The sequence below is a fragment of the Nerophis lumbriciformis genome, linkage group LG34 (genome assembly GCF_033978685.3).
Source record: "Nerophis lumbriciformis linkage group LG34, RoL_Nlum_v2.1, whole genome shotgun sequence".
NCBI lineage: Eukaryota > Metazoa > Chordata > Actinopteri > Syngnathiformes > Syngnathidae > Nerophis > Nerophis lumbriciformis.
Genome location: NC_084581.2, coordinates 15853652 through 15874990, shown reverse-complemented (window position 1 = coordinate 15874990; position 21339 = coordinate 15853652). Strand labels below are relative to the sequence as shown.

At 39.6% G+C, this 21339-nt stretch overlaps 1 protein-coding gene across 4 annotated transcripts in view; it reads right to left on the bottom strand.

The window, feature by feature from the left end:
• Positions 1-149: 149 nt before the first annotated feature.
• lpin1b (lipin 1b) overlaps positions 150-21339 on the bottom strand; it is a 35963-nt gene continuing 14773 nt past the window's right edge. For 3 of the 4 annotated variants that reach the window (XM_061929454.2, XM_061929457.2, XM_061929456.2), the window contains 17 exons: positions 20132-20418; positions 12993-13094; positions 12792-12915; positions 12436-12700; positions 12282-12375; positions 12023-12207; positions 10586-10679; positions 9604-9673; positions 9096-9188; positions 8959-9017; positions 5720-5861; positions 5482-5630; positions 1990-2076; positions 1756-1908; positions 1532-1646; positions 1195-1298; positions 151-1121 (listed from right to left, as the gene is read on the bottom strand). In XM_061929454.2, the coding sequence (XP_061785438.1) occupies positions 947-1121; positions 1195-1298; positions 1532-1646; positions 1756-1908; positions 1990-2076; positions 5482-5630; positions 5720-5861; positions 8959-9017; positions 9096-9188; positions 9604-9673; positions 10586-10679; positions 12023-12207; positions 12282-12375; positions 12436-12700; positions 12792-12915; positions 12993-13094; positions 20132-20418 (2298 nt within the window). In that variant the 3' untranslated portion in view covers positions 151-946. Of the gene's footprint in view, positions 1122-1194; positions 1299-1531; positions 1647-1755; positions 1909-1989; positions 2077-5481; positions 5631-5719; positions 5862-8958; positions 9018-9095; positions 9189-9603; positions 9674-10585; positions 10680-12022; positions 12208-12281; positions 12376-12435; positions 12701-12791; positions 12916-12992; positions 13095-20131; positions 20419-21339 lie in introns of all 4 variants that reach the window. The other variant, XM_061929455.2, reaches the window with a different exon arrangement.

Genomic DNA, 21339 nt, shown 5'->3' with positions numbered 1-21339 from the left:
GGACTGGAAAAAAAGGAGAAAAATCTGATTTAAAAATAACATCTGTAAATAAAATATTCAGTTTGAATATTTTTGATGCAACAAAATAGGTTAATATGTATTTATTACCACTGCACTATACAGTAGGCTACTGCGACAAAAACCCACAAGACATTCCCCCTGTAGTGACATTAAAAACAATGTAATTGTTCAGTGAGACAATTTATTTGACTTTGATTACGCTATTTGGTCTAAACTAGAAATTGTAATATTCAGGCAAATATAAGAAAACAATTTCAGTACATTTCAACTCTTTCACAGAAAGAATACACACATTTTGAAGCATATATATATATATATATATATATATATAAGTACATATATACTAAATACACACATCATCTGGCAGATTATAATGATAGCAGCATTTGCTACAAAAAAGCTCATTTTGTTTAATTTAGAAACACTGCACTGTGTTTTTGATTGATGAATGCCGCTTTTTTGTAACAGTCACATACCAGCTGAAGGCTACTTGCAATACAACTGAGGTGAGCTTATTAAAAATATTGCAAATAACATGAAAAGGCATTTAATGCCACGCTACATTCAAAAATATTGTGCATATTATAACAGTATAACAATAAATAGTCACTTTAAAAAATGTGCTTCACATTATCCTGTTATTTTTCTATTGATTATTACACACATATGGTACTTGCATATGCATACATATACCATCTCCTGAAATTCGATGATTACACACATATACTACCTGCATATGCATACCGATACTATTTCCTTAACAAATGGATACTGAATATTTGGCACCAAGTTTAGCTCCTCTACTAAAAATAAAGGCTCACTTCATTTCAAAAGTGCTCAATAAAGCTGCCCTGAATAAATTATTACTGGTGCGTCCACTAAGACAGTCATATTTTGGAGAACAGTGCTCTTTGTTGCATCATTGTCAGCTGCCAAGGATGGGGGTGCATGGAGGTGTAGTTCCCTGACGCTCCACCAGGAGAATCTGCTCCCTCCAGTATGTGAAGTGGCTGTAGGTGTCCGAGCAGGGAAAGTCCAAGGACGAGGCTCTCATCTTTAGAGGGAACATGTGGTCCACCACCTCGCACAGCCGTACATACCTGGAGATGAATAAAAGTCAATAAAAGTATGTTGTTGTTTTTTTTTAAAGCAATTTTAGCAAAGTGGACGCACGATGAGATGTTGGTCTTGGCGTGTTCCTGCACCAGCTCTCCTTTGGGGTTCACCGTGAAGATCCTGTTCAGTGGCACGCCGACTTCCTTGTACGAGAACACGTCCTGACAGCATGGATGGACAGTGTGATGATAACCACAGAGTAGGAAACAGAACGTTATTGATATGCGGGGAAGCGGGACAGGACCGTAACATTTTATTAGCGGTTAGTCAGCTTCTTGTCGCACATTTATGGCAGTTAAAATTATTTATTATGAGGAAAAATCGAACAAATCAGAGTTAAATCTAGTTCCATTGTAGCAATAAAGTGTGTATGTATATGTGTGTGTGTTTCTACCGTTGGCCTGTTGCCAAACGCTGCGTAGAACGGCTGTGAGTTCGGGTAGAAGAGGTTCTTGATATCATTTAGACATTCCACCTTGAACTTCTCGGGCTTCTTCTCGATGACCTCCCTGTTAAAAATACACACACAAATGACATATCATATTTTGTTTCTCCTTTCGGAGTAGTGTTCGTGTGTGTGTGTGTGTGTGTGTGTGCGTGTGTGTGTGTGTGTCAGACCTGTGCAAGGCTGAAAAGAGGCTGCTGGGGCTCAGAAGCACCGGCCCCACAGGCAGCATGGTGCCCCTCTCATTGACCCAGTGCAGGTAGCCCCGCGTCATGTCCGCCATGCCGATAGCGCGAGCTGAACAGTACAGGAACTTGTAGCCGTTCCTTGGTGGAGAAATAAGGATGATGATGGTGAGACACTGAAAATACCAGCTCTTTAATGTCCAGTAGTGATGGTGTGCTTACTGGCTGACTTTATGGTAGAGCTGTGCAATGCCCTGGTGGGTCCAGTCTTTACCCAGGGTGGGCAGGATGTGACCCAGCGTGTCCGACCTGGAAGCAAACACAGAAATGTTCCAAACTCTTACATTTAAGACAAAGAAAAAAGCGGGTGGGTGAAAAGATCTTAAACCTTGATCGGCATCTGTTCATCGAGCTCTGCATGCACTTTCAAATGTTGCTACTATGCAATATATTTGTGATATAAGCATAAATGACAATGTTGTCAAAGACAACCTGCATTAGAGTACTGTATGTGGGCCATTCTAACCAATCAGGGCCACAATTAAATAAATGTTTTTTTTGTTATTGAAGAAAGTCTCTGATTCTATCTTTAATAAATACAATTAAAAAGATTGGAGGAAAAGCATTTTTTGTCTGTCACTGCTTCCTAAAAGTAGACTTCACCATGAAATATAATTATGTATTTATTTATATTATGTAATATTCTTTACATATTTTTGTTACACCATCAACGCCAACTATACTTTATTTTTCTTCAAAAAGCAAAGCAATTTAATTAAAACTAGATTAAGGAATTGCGTGTGAATGCTCCAATGCTGAAGTTGAACTGAAATGCTGACAGAATGTGGTATGAATATAAGAATAGTTTGAATGTTGGAATGGTTTGAATGTTGAAGAGTTTGAATTTCCAGGAAAACCAGAATTTGGCTTGGAACTTGGGAAAGTGTTAGTTTGAATGTCCAGGATAAGAGGATGTGTGTTAATGTTGGAATGGTTTGAATAGGTTGAAAAATATGGGAATTTTGCAATTTGGAAAAATGTCCCATTCATTTCAATGGGAACTTCCTGGAAATTTGAGAATTTTGGGAAAAGGGATTTTTTGGAAAATTAATAAGAGCATGAATGTCCTGAATGAGCTAAATTGGTTGGTGTTGTAATTGTTTAATTCTGTCAAGAAATGTTGAAGTATGAAATGGTATTAGGGAATTTTGGGAAAATCTGGAATTTGTTTGAGAATGGTAACAAACTTGACTGGTCTGAATGAGTTGAAATGATTGGTGTTGGAATTTTTCAAATCGGTCGAGAAATGTTGAAGTAGTAACATGTTGAATTGAGAATTGGTATTACGGAATTCCTGGAATTTTGGGAAAACCGGGAATTTTTTAAATTTTTGTCCTAACTAGGAGGAATGTTTTGACGGTGGAACGGTTGAAATGCGTTGAAAAATGTGGAAGGAGGGGTGGAAATAGGGCTTTGGAAAACCAGGAATTCTGAAAAATCCTGGAATTTTATTTAATTTGGAAAAATAATAGTTTGAATTTCCAGAATGGTGGAATGTGTTGAAGGTGGTATCGTATGAATAGGTTGAAACATGTGGAAATGGTGGAAGTTTGAAAAATGGCCAATTCATTTTGAATGGGAAAAATGCCCCGGAAAACCTGGAATTCTGGGAAATCTGGGAATTTTTGGAATTTGTCAAGGGAAAGCCCGCAATTCCCGAATAGGCTGAACAGTTTGAAGAAGAAGTTTAAGTTGAAGAACAAATAGATGCATTTTGTGAATGCTTTGGAGCAGTCACACAATGAGTAGTGCTGTCACTCAGTCCTACAAATCACATTAACCCATGTGAATAATGTGGACTATTTCACTAGTCACATGGTCTACAGGAAGTTGCATCATTCACATCCTTTCATGGGAAGCCAAAAGAAAATACACTTTTCAGTATATTTAGTCCCGCCTGTATTTTGTGGACGGTTTTTGTGATTGTTGCGGCCTTAATTGTCTGAATTTGGAGCAGCTTTTTCAGGAAGTTGCAAAGTTTTGAGGCTTATTTTTATTAAATAACATTGAAGCAACATGTGATTTTATGAATGTTTTATCAATGTTTTAGGTGTTCCTTGTAACCTTAACCTAAAAAAAAGCACAAGATTTCAACAACAATTGGAAAACAAATACTGTACTATATAGATGTTTTACTTATACCGCACAGGCTTTACAGTAGACAGTAAAAGCACATCCTCAGAGCTCATTGTCAAATTATTGTACTATTTTAACACATTAAAAGTTTAACTAATAAAAGTGACACATTTACACCTGCACATTAAGAGCATTTGTGAACTGTTGAGAGCAATCTATAGCGGTAATTATAGTTGGTAAATGAGAGATCATCATCACACTTCAACATATCTGTCATGCACAGTGTACAGTATGCTGTCTCTTTGTTAGGCCAGCATTGCAAATGAAAATATGTTCCTAATTACCTTACCCTGGATAAACAATGGTTAAATACATATATAAATACATGTAAACTAGGAAGTCAGGATGCTGTGGTGTTACTAAATGTTTATATACTTCATTACCCAGAAAGCTTAGCGCTATCGACGGGAACCGGAAGTAATTCTGAGATATGCGGGAGGATGATCGTGCCATTTGAGCAATCGACAGTTGATATAATGTTACATGTTGCTGTTCCTGCTCCGTCTACACAAGAAACAAGCATAAGTTATGATTAGACAGTTGACTTGCGCAAAACTTGATTGGGAAAATGAAGCTGATTGACTAAAGCTGTGAGGGCTCAGATAATTGACTGGTTGAGTTTGCGTAAATTGGCGTATTTGGCGCAAACACGAATAGTGTTACCTAAATAATTTTTTCATTGTCATTTGTTTATTTAGAAAAATACTATTTTTTGCTGAATGACTAAGAAATGGTATCACGGAATTCCTGGAATTTCGGGAAAACCGGGAATTTGGCATAAATACTGTGTGCCTTCATTTCCATGTCATGTATTTTTGCTGATTTAATGCAAATAAACTCACTCCTGTTACTTTCCATCCTGTTACTCAAAAAAAGTAATCTTCTGCTTAGGAACTTTCCACAAAAAGGAAATAAAGTTGCCTGAGATGGGCCGATACACATTTTGAGGAGTTTAAGTTAAAGTTAAAGTTCCAATGATTGTCACACCACACTGTGTGTGGTGAAATGTGTCCTCTGCATTTGACCCATCCCCATGTTCACCGTCTAGGAGACGAGGGGAGCAGTGAGCAACAGCGTGCGCCACGCTCGGCAATCATTTGGTGATTTAACCCGCAATTCCAACTCTTTATGCTGAGTGCCAAGCAGGGAGGTAATTAGCCCCATTTTTTTGTAGTCTTTGGTATGACTCGGCCGGGATTTGACCTCACAACTTCCCGATCTCAGGGCGGACACTCTAACCACAAGGCCACTGAGCTGGTTTAATGTGTTTTATCAGATTTAGAACTTATAAAAACAAAGGTTTATGTTGAACGAGTTACAACAAGCGAATGGCACCAAGTTGGTGGAATGATCCATTGATAGTATGTATATATAATAATAATAATAATGGGTTATACTTCTATGTTGTTTATACAGTACCTAGAAAAGCACTATGTATATAAATAGATAGAAAATGATTAGTTGGTTTGGTGCAAATCAAGATAAAGGTGCAAACTGAATAGTACACATGGGACGCACCTAGTGATGGTTCCGTCAATGTCGGAAATAATAATCTTGTCATCCCAGTTCCAGAGGTAGACGGTTCCCTGACAGCGACATGTTCCCTGGTACTGGGTCGTCACACTGAACACCACGTCGTTAGGACCGTCTTGCAGCTGGAGTGAAATCTGTACATTTGTGTGTGACACAGACAGAAATATGAAATATTATGAAAGCCTGAAAAGGCAAAGACGGTGTCAGTCCGCAGAGTTCTCACCAGCTGTTCGGATGTCAAGCGAAGCGTTTTCTTATACGACGTGTTTCCTGTGGTGACGCAGGGCTCTGATTGGACGCTTGTAAAAGTGTGTTTGGCCGCCCTGTGCTCTTCATCACTGGAGGATGACTCTTCTTTAAGTCTGCTGTCAAACGTGTCAGAAAAGTTGGTTTAAGGCAGTGATTCTCAAATAGTGGAGGGGGTCCTGATAGGGCCTTAGGAGGTCCGTGAGGGGGCTGGGAACTACTTTATTCTTGCTTGAACAGTACACAAGCTTCCAGCTAGATGGCAGTAGGGCTCAAACTAATCAACAGGCTAACCAGGAAATATATCCATATTGATACACATAGTCCCTGGATTTATCATGAATATGTTAGGCAAGATATAATAAATAAATGATAAATGGGTTGTACTTGTATAGCGCTTTTCTACCTCCAAGGTACTCAAAGCGCTTTGACACTACTTCCACATTTACCCATTCACACACACATTCACACACTGATGGAGGGAGCTGCCATGCAAGGCGCTAACCAGCACCCATCAGGAGCAAGGGTGAAGTGTCTTGCTCAGGACACAACGGACATGACGAGGTTGGTATTAGGTGGGGATTGAACCAGGGACAATATATCCTCAAGTAGGACAAGATTAATATTTGCTAGGGCTGGGCATTAATAAAATTTTAGTTTTGATTTTGATTATGGCTTCTAATGACTATGAAATTATACTAAGACAGTCACTTGAAACAACGACTAAACTACGACGTTAAAGCTAGCAAAAACAATCCATACACCCACACAACACATCGCATCTGATTGTGTTGTTGTGAACGACATCATGGATGTAAGATGAATGTACAAACAGTAACCTGAGAGGCGCTCTCTTTTTTACAGCCTCAAGTGAGTCGTCTTTTTACTTGACAAGCTGAGAACAGCACAGCACACTTTCCCCCCTTCACAATAATAGCGTGGCATTTTTGTCATTACACGCCTGCTTTTCCTTGTTTTTGTGCTTGCTCTGCTTTTTGTTTTGTCTTTCTCTCCATGGTGCCAGGGGAGCTTACAGCGCGCCTGAAAGCGATCACCACCAGGCTTCTTAAGCTGATTGCGTCCACATGGTGGTGTTGGATCTTTCTCTGTTGAGCCACATGCCTGCTCCTGGTCTAGTTCTGTATTTCCTGTTTACTTTCTAGTGAGTATTAGAAAATGACTTTTTGTGCTCAGCCTCTTCCTTGCCTCCCTCTAGGCACCTTTGTTTTGCACTTTGTTTTTTACTATTTTTTTCGTGGCACAGGCTACTCCCTCCTGTACCATTGTTCTTTGTATCTCCTCCCGAGCTCTGGATTAAAGTTTCCTGTGCTCAGTGGTGTCATCTCCTCTTTGCTTCTGGGCGTAACCTAACAAATAGCGCAGCATGCCACATCCAGTCTAACTGCGCTAACGAAATAAAGGTTTAAAAAAAAGTACCTTGCACAAGCATAATGTACTTAAAGCACTTATTGATACAAATACAAAGTTATTATGCTTTGACCTTAAATACTGGTCAAAATTGTCCAAAGATGTATTGCACCAATAAATGTGAGGATTTTTGCATTTACTTACCAAACATTTTATTTTACATATTAGGCACACACTCTATGGTGGTAAAATAAACGAAAAAAAGTAAAAAACTGAATTCAACTTGACACATATGGATAAATACCTAGTTCTCAGGGGGAACTTGAATGACTGTCTGTCCCCTCGGGGGTACGTGACAGAAAATAATTGAGAACCACTGGTTTAAAGGATGACATTAGCATTTAATTGTGTGTCTACGGCCACCACTTCAGAGGAAGCGTCATAAGAAAAGAAAAAAAGAAAACGGGCTTTGCTACACATCTTAAAACAAAAGCCTGTAGCCAACAATTCGTCTGTACGTATAATTGTTTTTCTTCTTCACTGAATGGCTAACCTCGCATGATGTCGCTGTTAAGATACCATAGCTATTCTGGCGTTGAAAACGTTTGTGTTCTTTTGTTCCACTCCTCAATGTTATGTTGTTTATGATATATGATATATCTATTATGTTGTACAAGTGCAGAGTTACACAGTATATGTAAAAAGTGTCTCTCTTTAGAGACACACACTCTAAACCAGTGGTTCTCTTTTTTCACAAAGTACCACCTCAGAAAACCCTTGGCTCTCCAAGTACCACCATAATGACCAACATTAAAATACAGTAGCGAAATAGGCCTAAATGTTCATTAAAAACAAGGAAGAGGTTTTATTTAACAAGTATATTTAATACTTAAATATACTTGTAACATTTACACACAGTTTGAACAGCAACACTGTGTTTGAATATTTACTTAAGTGATTCTTTGGCGTACCACTAGATGGAGCCTGCGGACCACTAGTGCAGGGGTGTCAAACTAATTTTAGCTCAGGGGCCGCTTGGAGGAAAATCTGTGCACACGCCGGCCGGACTATTAAAATCATGGCATTAAAACTAAAACATAAAGACAACTTCAGATTGTTTTCTTTGTTGTACTTTGGCCAAAAATAGAACAAGCACATTCTGAAAATATTACAATAAAAATATAGAAAAAAATACCGGCAGTGGTAAAGTTTAGATCTATGAAGGAAAGAAGAAAGTGAATGAATAGCTGAATACATTTACAAATGCATAAACATGTTTTCTTTTGCATAATTTTTTTTATGACTTAAGTAACGTTTATGACAACCGTTTCCCAAAACACAATATAGAATGTGAGATATAACAGGATAATGCATACATTTATCATTTGTTTTCAAAACGGTTAAAAAAAAGTGGTACCACAAAAATTTACTGTGGGACCCCTTTTTTATGACTTGATGGGGTAAGTTTTAGAAAATGTAGAAAATTCCTAGCGCCAACACTGATGGAGTATTGGTGCATGCAGAACAGCAGCATGTGGCTGTGGCCTGCGGGCTGGTTCTAATACTAATCAAATATCATCCCGGGGGCCATAGATAATTCAATCGCGGGCCGGATATTGCCCGCGGGCCGGATATTGCCCGCAGGCCTTGACTTTGACACTTGGCACTAGTGGTATGCGGGCTCATTAGCATTAAAGCTGCAGACACACAAAGCGGTGTGTAAAAGCACTTTTTAACTAAATCCCATGAGAAATATGGGAAACACATTTCCAACACGTCATTCTAGGACATCTGAGGCTTAAAAAAAATGTATACAATGGGACATCTCATTTAGGAAGGTTTGCCCACCTGCTGCCCAGTGTCCCAACATCAGGTGACCCACAGGCTCCACTTTCCGAGACGGAATCCTAGCCAAGAGAAAAATGTGTGCTTTACTAATGCTTACATGACAAAACACATTATTAACAAAGTTGTAAATAAATTACAGATTTGCTGTTGCTGTTGCGGCCCCTCCAAGAGAACCACCACCTCCCTCCCTTCTTGGGCATCTTCTCCTTCATGATGCTCTCCACTGCTGCCTGGAGCGGGTACCACAGGACAACCCAAACCAAACAGCGGGAAAAATAAACACTTAGACAACAGATGCCGAAGCAGACCATAAATGAATATTACGGAAGAGAAGAATGTAGGAATGGATGCGAATGATGAGGTTACAGAGCAGTAGCTCAGCAGGTCAGTCACACAGCAGACGAGGTGGTCTAAGGCTGAGTAAATAATAGAGAGACAGGAGTACTAATGGATGCATTGGAAGGAAGGGGATGTAAATTAACGAGGAAGGAGGTACAGAAGGCAGAGTTTAAGTAAGGAAAATATGCTAACAAGTAGTTGCAGGTTTAGAGACACACAAATCAATGGGAGTGTGTCAGTTATATCTACAGTGTGTGTGTGTGTGTGTGTGTGTGTGTGTCTGTGTGTGTGTGTATGCTTTCCTACCTTTGGTAATGGCTTCTGAAAGGCTTGCATCGCCAGCATGATGGGTGCGGCAGTGATCCAATTATAGTATCTGAGAGAGGAAACCAAAGTGTATTTGTATACTAATATATATATATATATATATATATATATATATATATATATATATATATATATATATATATATATATACATACACACACATATTGATTCATATATACATACATATATGTATGATTCACATATGTATATGTATACATGTATACAGTACATGTATAAATATATATTATATATATATATATATATAATTACATATATATGTGTATATATACACACACACACACACACATATATATATATATATATACATATACACACACACACACACACACACATATATACAGTATATATATATATAATATATATATGCACATACACGCACACACACACACACACACACACACATATATATATATATATATATATATATATATATATATATATATATATATATATATATATATATATATATATATATATATATATATATATATATATATATAGTACAGGCCAAAAGTTTGGACACAACTTCTCATTAAATGCGTTTTCTTTATTTTCATGACTATTTACATTGTAGATTGTCACTGAAGGCATCAAAACTATGAATGAACACATGTGGAGTTACGTACTTAACAAAAAAGGTGAAATATCTGAAAACATGTTTTATATTCTAATTTCTTCAAAATAGCCACCCTTTGCTCTGATTACTGCTTTGCACACTCTTGGCATTCTCTCGATGAGCTTCAAGAGGTAGTCACCTGAAATGGTTTTCACTTCACAGGTGTCATAGTTTTGATGCCTTCTCTGACAATCCACGATGTAAATAGTCATGAAAATAAAGAAAACGCATTCAAACTGAGAAGGTGTGTCCAAACCTTTGGCTTGTACTGTATATACAATATACAGTATAGAGTTTTTAGATATTTCCTAGCAAGCGTCTCACTTGGAGCCAATTTTCACCACCAGGTTGGGGTCGTCGATGACGGAGGGGTTCTGTACAAACTGCTGGTACGAGATGATCTTCTCGTGGAACTGCTCTGTAAGTGCAAGCAGGCACACTTTAAACCGGGTGGCAGAGGAGTAGTGACTGCGAGGTAAGTCTTTAGCTCCCCGGAAGACCAAAAAATATTTCCATAACTGCCTTACTCTGGTTTAGATACAAAATTCCTACATCTGAAGAGACACTTTCTGCCTGCCGTTTTACAATTAAAGGCGACCAAGGGTGCTGAAATACATAAACTTCCTCAAGCTGTGGTGTGAGAAATTCACAAAACTTCGTGGAAATCCTGTCTTTCTCCACAAAAGGCCCCCATGCCACATCTTGGACCAAAGATGGGAACAAAATATTGTACCTTTATCGACACCGACCAAATTACGTCGGTATTACCGGTTATCGATTCACGTAAAATCAAACAGTGTCATATTTTGATAACTTTGTTGCTCATGACGTTACATCCAGTTGCAGACTAAAAACATGGTCTAAAACACTTGGCGACGAAACAATCCCTCAAGGAGCACTCAGAGCAAACGCAGTCAAACTGCCTTCAGGTATTGTAGCATTTTTTTATGCCAACAAAGCAAGTATGCCTGATGGAAAACACTCAAAAGTAAAGTAAGGCTCCACCTTTCCAAAATGCGCTAGCGAGATGCCAATTTACACTGGCGTTGCCATATACATGCCACTGATTACATTAGCAATTTTACATGGCGATTTCAACACAGCCAAATTTGGTAATGAAAGTTACAATTAAGATGCACTTAACAATCAAATAGCAAATGTACAATAAGTACAATACTTACAGTATAAACAGTAGAGTGCACTGAAGGCTGCAACAAAGGACTAGACTGGCAAAGACTACTCTCTGACTAGGCAACACATCATTGCTTATACACTACTGACATCTAACGCCTTGTTATTGCAACTGCATGCAAAGTCTACAATAAAATACTTGCAAATGAGAGTCAGAAATGTAATAACAAAATATTATTCCCGAGCGCGGCCACCGCTGCTGCTCACTGCTCCCCTCACCTCCCAGGGGGTGAACAGAGGGATGGGTCAAATGCAGAGGACACATTTCACCATACTTATTGTGTGTGTGACAATCATTGGTACTTTAACTTAACTTAACAAATAAATATATAAAACTGGACAGCAGTTATAATCGGCTCATTTTTAAATCTTACATTACAATTTGTTATTTTATTATTAAACAATTAACATTTATTAACACAGTAACATACACAAAAGTACCAAAAATTGGTACCGTAAAGTACCGATATCGAGTGCCAGGTTTCGGAAATTGGTACCATGTAGATTCAAATGTGAAAGGTACCCATCCCTACTGTGGACACTCTTTTTAGGTCACTCTCTCTTCCCTACCGTTGGTGATCTCCTTGTTGTCGCTGAGGCCGCCGCACAGCGAGATGCCGATGGACGGCAAGTCGTTCACGGGGTCGTTGTAGCTATCCACTCCGCTGTCTCCTCCCGAGCTGTGCGACTGCGGCGAGTGACTGGTGCTGTGGAGGCCCGGATCTGAGATGCTCCTCAACGCCCCGCCTCCATCACTGTGAGAAAAAAAAAAAGTGAATGAAAAGTGTAAAAAAAGAGAACGCATAGACATAAAAGTGTTCAGCAATACCTCTTTGGGAAATACAAGGCGGCCACTTCAGGCTCCAGATCCGTGATGTCATCCAGGTAGACTCCATCAGCGCCAAGATGTCGACTCCGTTTGTCTACCAAAATACAGATTTTCAATATAATGTATCGATTGGTCAACACTTTTTTAATGTTACCTTTTTTCTTAGATGGTGAGTCTGTCTTTCCAGGTGGACGGGATGTTGTCTCCTCCATTTCTGACATCATACGGGACGCCACGCTCTCCTGAGGCTCTGCAGTAATGGGTTGAGTCTCCATCCTCACGGAGTCGGTCTCCATCGCCAGCGCGTCCTCGTGGGTAATCACTCTGAAGTGCGTGCTCTCCGATACGGGGATGGACATGGAACAGGTAGGCGGCGGGGATGGTGGCGGCGGCTTGGATTTCATTGAGAGAAAGGACGGCTAGGAAGGGAAGAGGATATTGCTGATGGGCTTCATGTTCCGTGAAGGAGATGAATCATTAATTCACAGGAGGTATAAATAAGATGCTTACAGTAGCAGCCTGGGGCAGCTCACCCCACGCCCAGTGCATGGCTGCATCCTGACTGACTGTGCTGGACGGCTTGATCACCAGCTCAGAGTCACTCTTAGGGGATGTGGGACGGGAGCTTCCAGGACTGGGAAAAAGCAGCTTTATTAACGTTTTTTTGACAACTTAATTATTATCTTATTTTAATGCGAGTGAGTAAGGCACCTCTGGATGGGACTCCAATCGCCATCGGAGCGAGCGTAGACGCCGGATGGTTTGAAAGAACCACTGGTCGGCCCGGCCTCTAAGACATCCCTGTGCGATATCCTGAAACAAATGCAGACACAGTGCTAAATACAATTTGATGTATCGCTCCCTTAGTCCATGTTCATAGGAATGCTGAATGTACATTACATGTATTATCCTCCACAAGAGGGGACATGCCCAGACAAGGATGGCTTCACTCTTGTCACTTCTTGCATCTCACGTCATTGTATCTTAACAACTTTTTTTTGCACATGAGTAAAGAAAAACCATCCTTGTCTGGGCATGTCCCCTCTTGTAGAGGATAATGACCATGGATCCTGCACCAGGCCCTTAGACTACAGCTGTCCAATCTAAGGCTATGTCTACACTAAGCCGGATAACCCCTTAAACGAATAATTATTTAGCCTAAGCCCCGTTTCAGCCACACTAATCCATCGTTTAAGGTCCTCCTCCTCGGACAATTTTTTACACGGGTAAGTGCACCGTGTATTTCTTGAATCTCCGGCTCTTAGCTCTGTATGGACTCATTGATCGTTTACAAACTGAGTTCGGAGAGGAAGTGAAGTCAGAAAGACCGCGCCCCACACAGGAAGTGACAGAAAGAACGTGCCACAGCCAGCTTAATAACAATCGTAACTCCATCCATCCATTTTCTACCGCTTATTCCCTTTGGGGTAGCGGGGGGCACTGGAGCCTATCTCAGCTACAATCGGGCGGAAGGCGGCGTACACCCTGGACAAGTCGCAACCTCATCGCAGACAACCGTAACTAACCACTGGAAAGATGGAGGCGAGTCATCCAGACATGCCCGTGTTCATACTTGCCAACCTTGAGACCTCCAATTTCGGGAGGTGGGGGCTGGGGGGTGGTTGCGGGGGGCGTGGTTGGGGCGGAGGCGTGGTCGGGGGCGTGGTTAAGAGGGGAGGAGTATATTTACAGCTAGAATTCACCAAGTCAAGTATTTCATATATATATATATATATATATATATATATATATATATATATACAGTGTTGGGACTAACGCGTTACTGTAACGCCGTTAGTTTCGGCGGTAACTAGTAATCTAACGCGTTATTTTTTTTATTCAGTAATTTAGTTACCGTTACTACATGATGCGTTACTGCGTTATTTTACGTTACTTTTGATGTAGTATCGGCTAGAAACAGAAGCGCTGCGGTGTCGTTCTTCTGAATCTTCCTCTGTCACAAGCCGGAGAGAAGAAAAGAGGCGCGGTCTATGTGTGTGTGTGTGTGTGGGTGTGGTGAGGCACACAACTGATCCGCGGTTTGATACATGAAACAAAAAAAAAAGAGTTGTTGGCACTTTCAGTCCACACACAGCGTGGTCATGGCGAGCGGAGTAACGGAGGAGCTTGAACGCCCCGCGCCATTTAATCGGTGTGTTTATAAGTGCAGACTCGGTTGTGCAAAACGAGGGTTTTAAACACATGCTGAACGTGCTTGAACCACGTTACGACATCCCGTCGCGCACCCACTTCAGCAATAAGATTGTGCCAGATCTTTATGAGCAGGAGAAGAAAAAAGTTGTGGATGAACTATCCCGAGCATCAGCTGTTGCGCTCATGACAGACGGGTGGACGTCCAGCGGAACTATAAGCGCTCACTTCATCACAGCAGACTGGGAGATGAGAAGACACGCCCCCTCTACGAGAGTCACATTTGCGCAGGTACTGACACAAGCAGTGGAGGAATGGAAGATAAAGATATCCCAGTCACACGTGATAATGCCAAAAATCAAATAATTACAGAGAATGAGGCAGGACTGGGACCACAGATAGGTGCTTTGCACATGTAGTGAATTTGGCATCACAGAAGGGAATCTCAGTCAATAGGATGGAGCGCCTCTTTGGGAGGATCAGGAAGGTTTCCTACTTCCACCCAAGCACAACAGCTGCTCATGTGCTTAAGACAAAGCAAGAAATGCTAAAGCTGCCTGCTCATACATGATGTCCCAACGAGGTGGAACTCCACTTATGATATGTTGGAGCAGCAGGCAGCTATATACTCTGCATTGACCCACAACACCCTGAAGACAAATGTCACCCTGTCTGATGATGATGTGAGAGTGGCAGATGAGGTCCTCTAGGTGCTTAAACCCCTCAAAAGTGTTCCATCTCTACTGAGCACTGAAACTTCACCATCTGTGTCAATGATCCTGCCACTGAAAACAAGTATTCTACAATCCATGGCTCCAAGTGTGGAAGACAGCAGCATCACTCCAGATGTCAGGCTTTATTTCACTACCTATGTTTCAACGAAGATGATGTTTCTTCTTATGTTGCACTTAAACTTGTTTTTTATTAATGGTCATTGGTCCAAGTTTAAAGAAAGGAGGAATGCCTTTTTATGTTGCACTGTTTTTCATTAATTATGTTAAAAGGAAAATAAAAATGCATGTCAAGTTGATCAACAGATTTTATTATTCTCCAGTGCAATAACAGTACTGAAATGAAGGCAAAAAGGGCATTAATGGGAGCTTTTAAAAAAAAAAAAGAAAAAAAGAAGTAACTAAATAGTTACTTTTCACAGTAACGCATTACTTTTTGGTGTAAGTAACTGAGTTAGTAACTGAGTTACTTTTGAAATAAAGTAACTAGTAACTGTAACTAGTTACTGGTTTTCAGTAACTAACCCAACACTGTATATATATATATATATATATATATATATATATATATATATCCCCGCGACCCCGAAGGGAATAAGCGGTAGAAAATGGATGGATGGATATATATATACAGGTAAAAGCCAGTAAATTAGAATATTTTGAAAAACTTGATTTATTTCAGTAATTGCATTCAAAAGGTGTAACTTGTACATTATATTTATTCATTGCACACAGACTGATGCATTCAAATGTTTATTTCATTTAATTTTGATGATTTGAAGTGGCAACAAATGAAAATCCAAAATTCCGTGTGTCACAAAATTAGAATATTACTTAAGGCTAATACAAAAAAGGGATTTTTAGAAATGTTGGCCAACTGAAAAGTATGAAAATGAAAAATATGAGCATGTACAATACTCAATACTTGGTTGGAGCTCCTTTTGCCTCAATTACTGCGTTAATGCGGCGTGGCATGGAGTCGATGAGTTTCTGGCACTGCTCAGGTGTTATGAGAGCCCAGGTTGCTCTGATAGTGGCCTTCAACTCTTCTGCGTTTTTGGGTCTGGCATTCTGCATCTTCCTTTTCACAATACCCCACAGATTTTCTATGGGGCTAAGGTCAGGGGAGTTGGCGGGCCAATTTAGAACAGAAATACCATGGTCCGTAAACCAGGCACGGGTAGATTTTGCGCTGTGTGCAGGCGCCAAGTCCTGTTGGAACTTGAAATCTCCATCTCCATAGAGCAGGTCAGCAGCAGGAAGCATGAAGTGCTCTAAAACTTGCTGGTAGACGGCTGCGTTGACCCTGGATCTCAGGAAACAGAGTGGACCGACACCAGCAGATGACATGGCACCCCAAACCATCACTGATGGTGGAAACTTTACACTAGACTTCAGGCAACGTGGATCCTGTGCCTCTCCTGTCTTCCTCCAGACTCTGGGACCTCGATTTCCAAAGGAAATGCAAAATTTGCATGGTTGGGTGATGGTTTGGGGTGCCATGTCATCTGCTGGTGCTATTGTTCATTATCAATAGCGCTATTTCTATTGGTATTTGTATTGATCCATTTGTAGTGTAATAATGCTCATTGTCATTTCTGTATTATTTTTTATTTTTCGCTAACTGCTTATTTGCTATTACTTTTACCATCATATTTGTACATGTCATATTTGCTGATGTTGTTGTTGTTGTTGTTTGCTGTTGTTGTTTTTGTCTCTCTGTCTAATCCCCCTCTTGTCCCCACAATTCCCCCCTCTGTCTTCTTTTTTTTTCTCTTTCTATCCCCTCCTGCTCCGGCCCGGCTGCACTAAATGATAATATAAATACATTTAATAAAGTCAAATACAAATAAGGCAACAAGAGAAGTATCCTACACTTCTCTTTTGTAAAGTAAATCTGAACAGCCGACATGGGCATCTACATCAACTATATGATTTGCCTGAGAAGCTGGACAGGACATATAAAAAAAAAAAAAAAAAAAAAAAAAAAAGAAACTCATCGACTCCATGCCACGCCGCATTAACGCAGTAATTGAGGCAAAAGGAGCTCCAACCAAGTATTGAGTATTGTACATGCTCATATTTTTCATTTTCATACTTTTCAGTTGGCCAACATTTCTAAAAATCCCTTTTTTGTATTAGCCTTAAGTAATATTCTAATTTTGTGACACACGGAATTTTGGATTTTCATTTGTTGCCACTTCAAATCATCAAAATTAAATTAAATAAACATTTGAATGCATCAGTCTGTGTGCAATGAATAAATATAATGTACAAGTTACACCTTTTGAATGCAATTACTGAAATAAATCAAGTTTTTCAAAATATTCTAATTTACTGGCTTTTACCTGTATACAGTTCATAAATGTGATTGGTATCAGTACTGATATCAGCCAATCTCATGAATGGATGATCGGTATCGGCACATCTCTAGTCCCAACCACATTTGAAACCGAGTGTTATTAAAAGAACGCTAGGCAGAAAGCACATGAATCAATGTGAATAAGTGATTACAAGCATTATTTGTTTTCATGGTACTGTAATTAATTACCAACACTGCAGGTGTATTCGACCATGTTTTGAATGTTCTTAATAAAAAATTTCATGACTAATTAGACAGCTAATCTACTTTCAAAATTTACATTAGATGGTTTAGAATGCTGTTTATATATTTTTTTTAATTTAAAATCGCTTATCATGATGACCAATTAACACAACTAATTTACATATTGTAGCTTCTGAATACTGTGTGACGTTCGCGTTTTATAGTTTATTATCTGTGTAATAACTGTGATGTAATGTAGTGCATCTTAGTGTAGTATGTTTACTGCATCAAAACAGCTATGTGATGAAGTAGCATGAAACAAGAGGGCTTACCCTTTCTGTCACAGACGAAACCCTAATATCAGAGCTGTACGCTTAGCTTTGTCACTACAAGCACAGGTGCTACTAAATGAAAAGATTTAGTAATACAGAAACATTTTTGTAGCACAGAAAAAAATGTGGAACGATATGAAATGTCCTAAATAACACAATTTTACTATTAATACTGAAAGAATGTGCACAGTAACACACGTGCACTCATACTTTTAAACACAGTCCTATCATAAGCCTCAATGCAATCCTCAATTAAACATCCCTGTCCCAGTTTTTTATAGTCAAGTCTTACTACGTCATGCCATGTACTGAGCTCCACATAACATGACTGACATCTAATCACATGCAATTATATTACTGATCATAATGCTACTTATACACATGCCAGAATGACCAGTGATGCTGATAGGTTTCCAATGTAGTGAGTCCCCAGAACCCACAAATGGCGATTTGTATCAGCCTATGGAAAATTCAGTGGGACCCCCAAAAAAGAGGCTGTTTGCTACCTTTACCCGCATGTCAAGAGGACGCTAACTTTCCAAAGTATTTTGAGCACTGTGTGTTTTATAAAGAAGAGACAAAGTTGGAAGTTTGTACAGGTGACGTTTACTATCGTGAGTCTGATCATTGGCTGTGGAAGCATAAAATATAGCTGCAATAGTCTGCTGACCAGCAATAATATACTGAACAAAAATATAAACGCACACTTTTGTTTTTGCTACCATTTCTCATGAGTTGAACTCAAAGATCTAAAACTTTTACTATATAAACAAAAGACCTATTCCTCTCAAATATTGTTCACAAATCTGTCTAAATCTGTGTTAGTGAGCATTTCTTCTTTGCCAAGATAGTCCATTCCACCTCACAGGTGTGGCATATCAAGATGCTGATTAAACAGCATGATTATTGCACAGGTGTGCCATAGGCTGCCTGCAATAAAAGGCCACTCCAGAATGTGCAGTTTTACATAAATAGTGTGCTGATATTGTTAAACTGTCAATAGCACAATAAATTGATAAATATACAGTCACACACAGGTTAATTTATTATTTACTATCAAGTTTGTATCTTTAGTTGTTGAAAGGAAATCTGCGTGACGGGCTAATTGTTTTGGTAGCAGCTAAGCCAGCATGTTGCGAAACCGACGATGCTGTGTACACGTGATGATGTCTGCGCTGAGTGCACAGGGTTGATATAGCGTCTGTATGATCTGTTGACAGCAATGTTTCTGTTCCCAAATCTTACTCTATTTCAGTGGTCACCAACCTTTTCGAGCCCCAAATCCGTAGTCTCAGCCAAAAAACAAAATCAAGACCTACCTCTGCATCAACTCCTTTTTTATATTTTATACATTTTGGCTTTTTCTCATTGTGTTTCTTGCTGTTTTTCCAATTTTTTTGCTGTTTTTTTTTGTTTTTTGTAATGTATCTAGGGCCACAGGCCACAGATGGCCCCTGTGCCGCACTTTGGGCACCCCTGCTATAGAAGCTAACTGTATATGGCCACTATAGCTTCAGCACCGTACTGGGAGTTACCCTCATCTGGTCGTTTATCTATGACATGTTTTTCCTAAATAGCTGTCCAAGCTGAAACTTATAGCCCAACAACATGTTTTCAAAACATGTAGCAACATTCCAGTCTATGACAATTAAGATACGAGTTTAGACTTTTTCTCTTTCCCTAACAGTAAAAATAACGTCAGTGTTTACATTTTGGAAACTACATAATCAAATATCTGGGTTGTTTCAGCCTGAAATGAGGTCAAGAATTGTAAGACAACACGAGTGCCAGCTCATAAAGCGATGATATATTACTAGGCTTGCATTCTGAGAGCAGCATACAGTATGTGGGAGAATAGATGCTGCATGCCTGACCCACATTCTGCACATGCTGGACTGTTGTTGGCCCAACCAATACTTGTGTGACACACTTTACATTTTTGAGAGGAAGTAATCACGTGCTGATGTTTTCCATGTGTATTCTCGGCTTTATCAGATTTGTTGAGCGCAGCTGGAGTAAGCCTTGTACACAGCAAAGGCTCCAATGACTCCACCAAGCAGTACAATACATTTCCTTGTTCTTCTTGCTCACCTGTTGATCTCCATCTCCTCATCAGAGCTGATGTCAATGGTGAACATGTCCTCATCCTCCGAATAGTCGCCGCTTTCCTCCCTCTTCATGGTGTCTGCCCTGGCTTTCCTCCTCCTCTTCCTTCTCTTCTTTATCATCGTCGCCGCCGTGCAAGTCTCTCCGCCGCTCCCCGCGGAGCCCAAGGTCTGTACCTGAGGCCCAGAATTCTTGGCCATCAGAGACGAGCTCATCAGAACCATATTCTCCGTCGGGATGGGAGAGGTCGCCAAGTAGGAGGGAACCACTTCCTGTTGGCAGTTAATAGGTCAGATCAGTGATTCCCAACCAAAGTGCTGCGGCACATGAAACCTGATCTGGGAAATGATCCAATTGAACAAGTATTTATTTTCCTGAAATAATGTATCTTTGTTCATCTATGCTAGCACTAATAGTGACAAGCAGAACAATTAAATGTGTTTCCACTAGATAGCGGGATGTACATAATTTACCTGCATATTTACCTGGCAGTGCAGCGTGAGATTTTTCTAATGTAAAATAATATGTGCCTATGCTCAATAAAGGTTGGGAAATTAGGGACTGTTATGATATGCTGTGATGTATAAATCAGTAGGGTTGTAACAATACCAGAATTTCAATAGTCGATACCGATGAATTTCCATGATTCTCAATACTTATTTGATACCACGATAAAACAAAAAAAATAACCCCTTTGTGCGTTTAAATTCACTACTTTATTGAACTGTCAAGTGTTTAAGATCCCTGTGCTTTAACATATTTTTGCACATAATTAGCAGCTGCAAAATGAACAGCGAAGGTCTATGGCCACTCAGTACATCAAAACAAACAATTCTGTACTTTTATATATGGTCACAAATAACAACAATAATTTACTATTTTACATTCTAAAAAGAACAGCAGTGGCGCGGAGCGTTCAAGTACACTATATAAAACAAACAATATTGTTTGATATTATTTCAATATGGCGGTAGTGTGACATCATCATGTAATTTGTAATGAAATAGGCTAATACAAAGGCTCAAATATATACAGTATATACATATATATTTGTTGATAGTATCACAATTGAATCCTTCTCTCATTACATTATATGCTCTATTATCGATTATCAACTATTATTATTTTGTTTATTTTATTGCTACAATGTGCCACGGCCTCATAAAAAAAATAAGCTGTGTTTAGCAAATGGC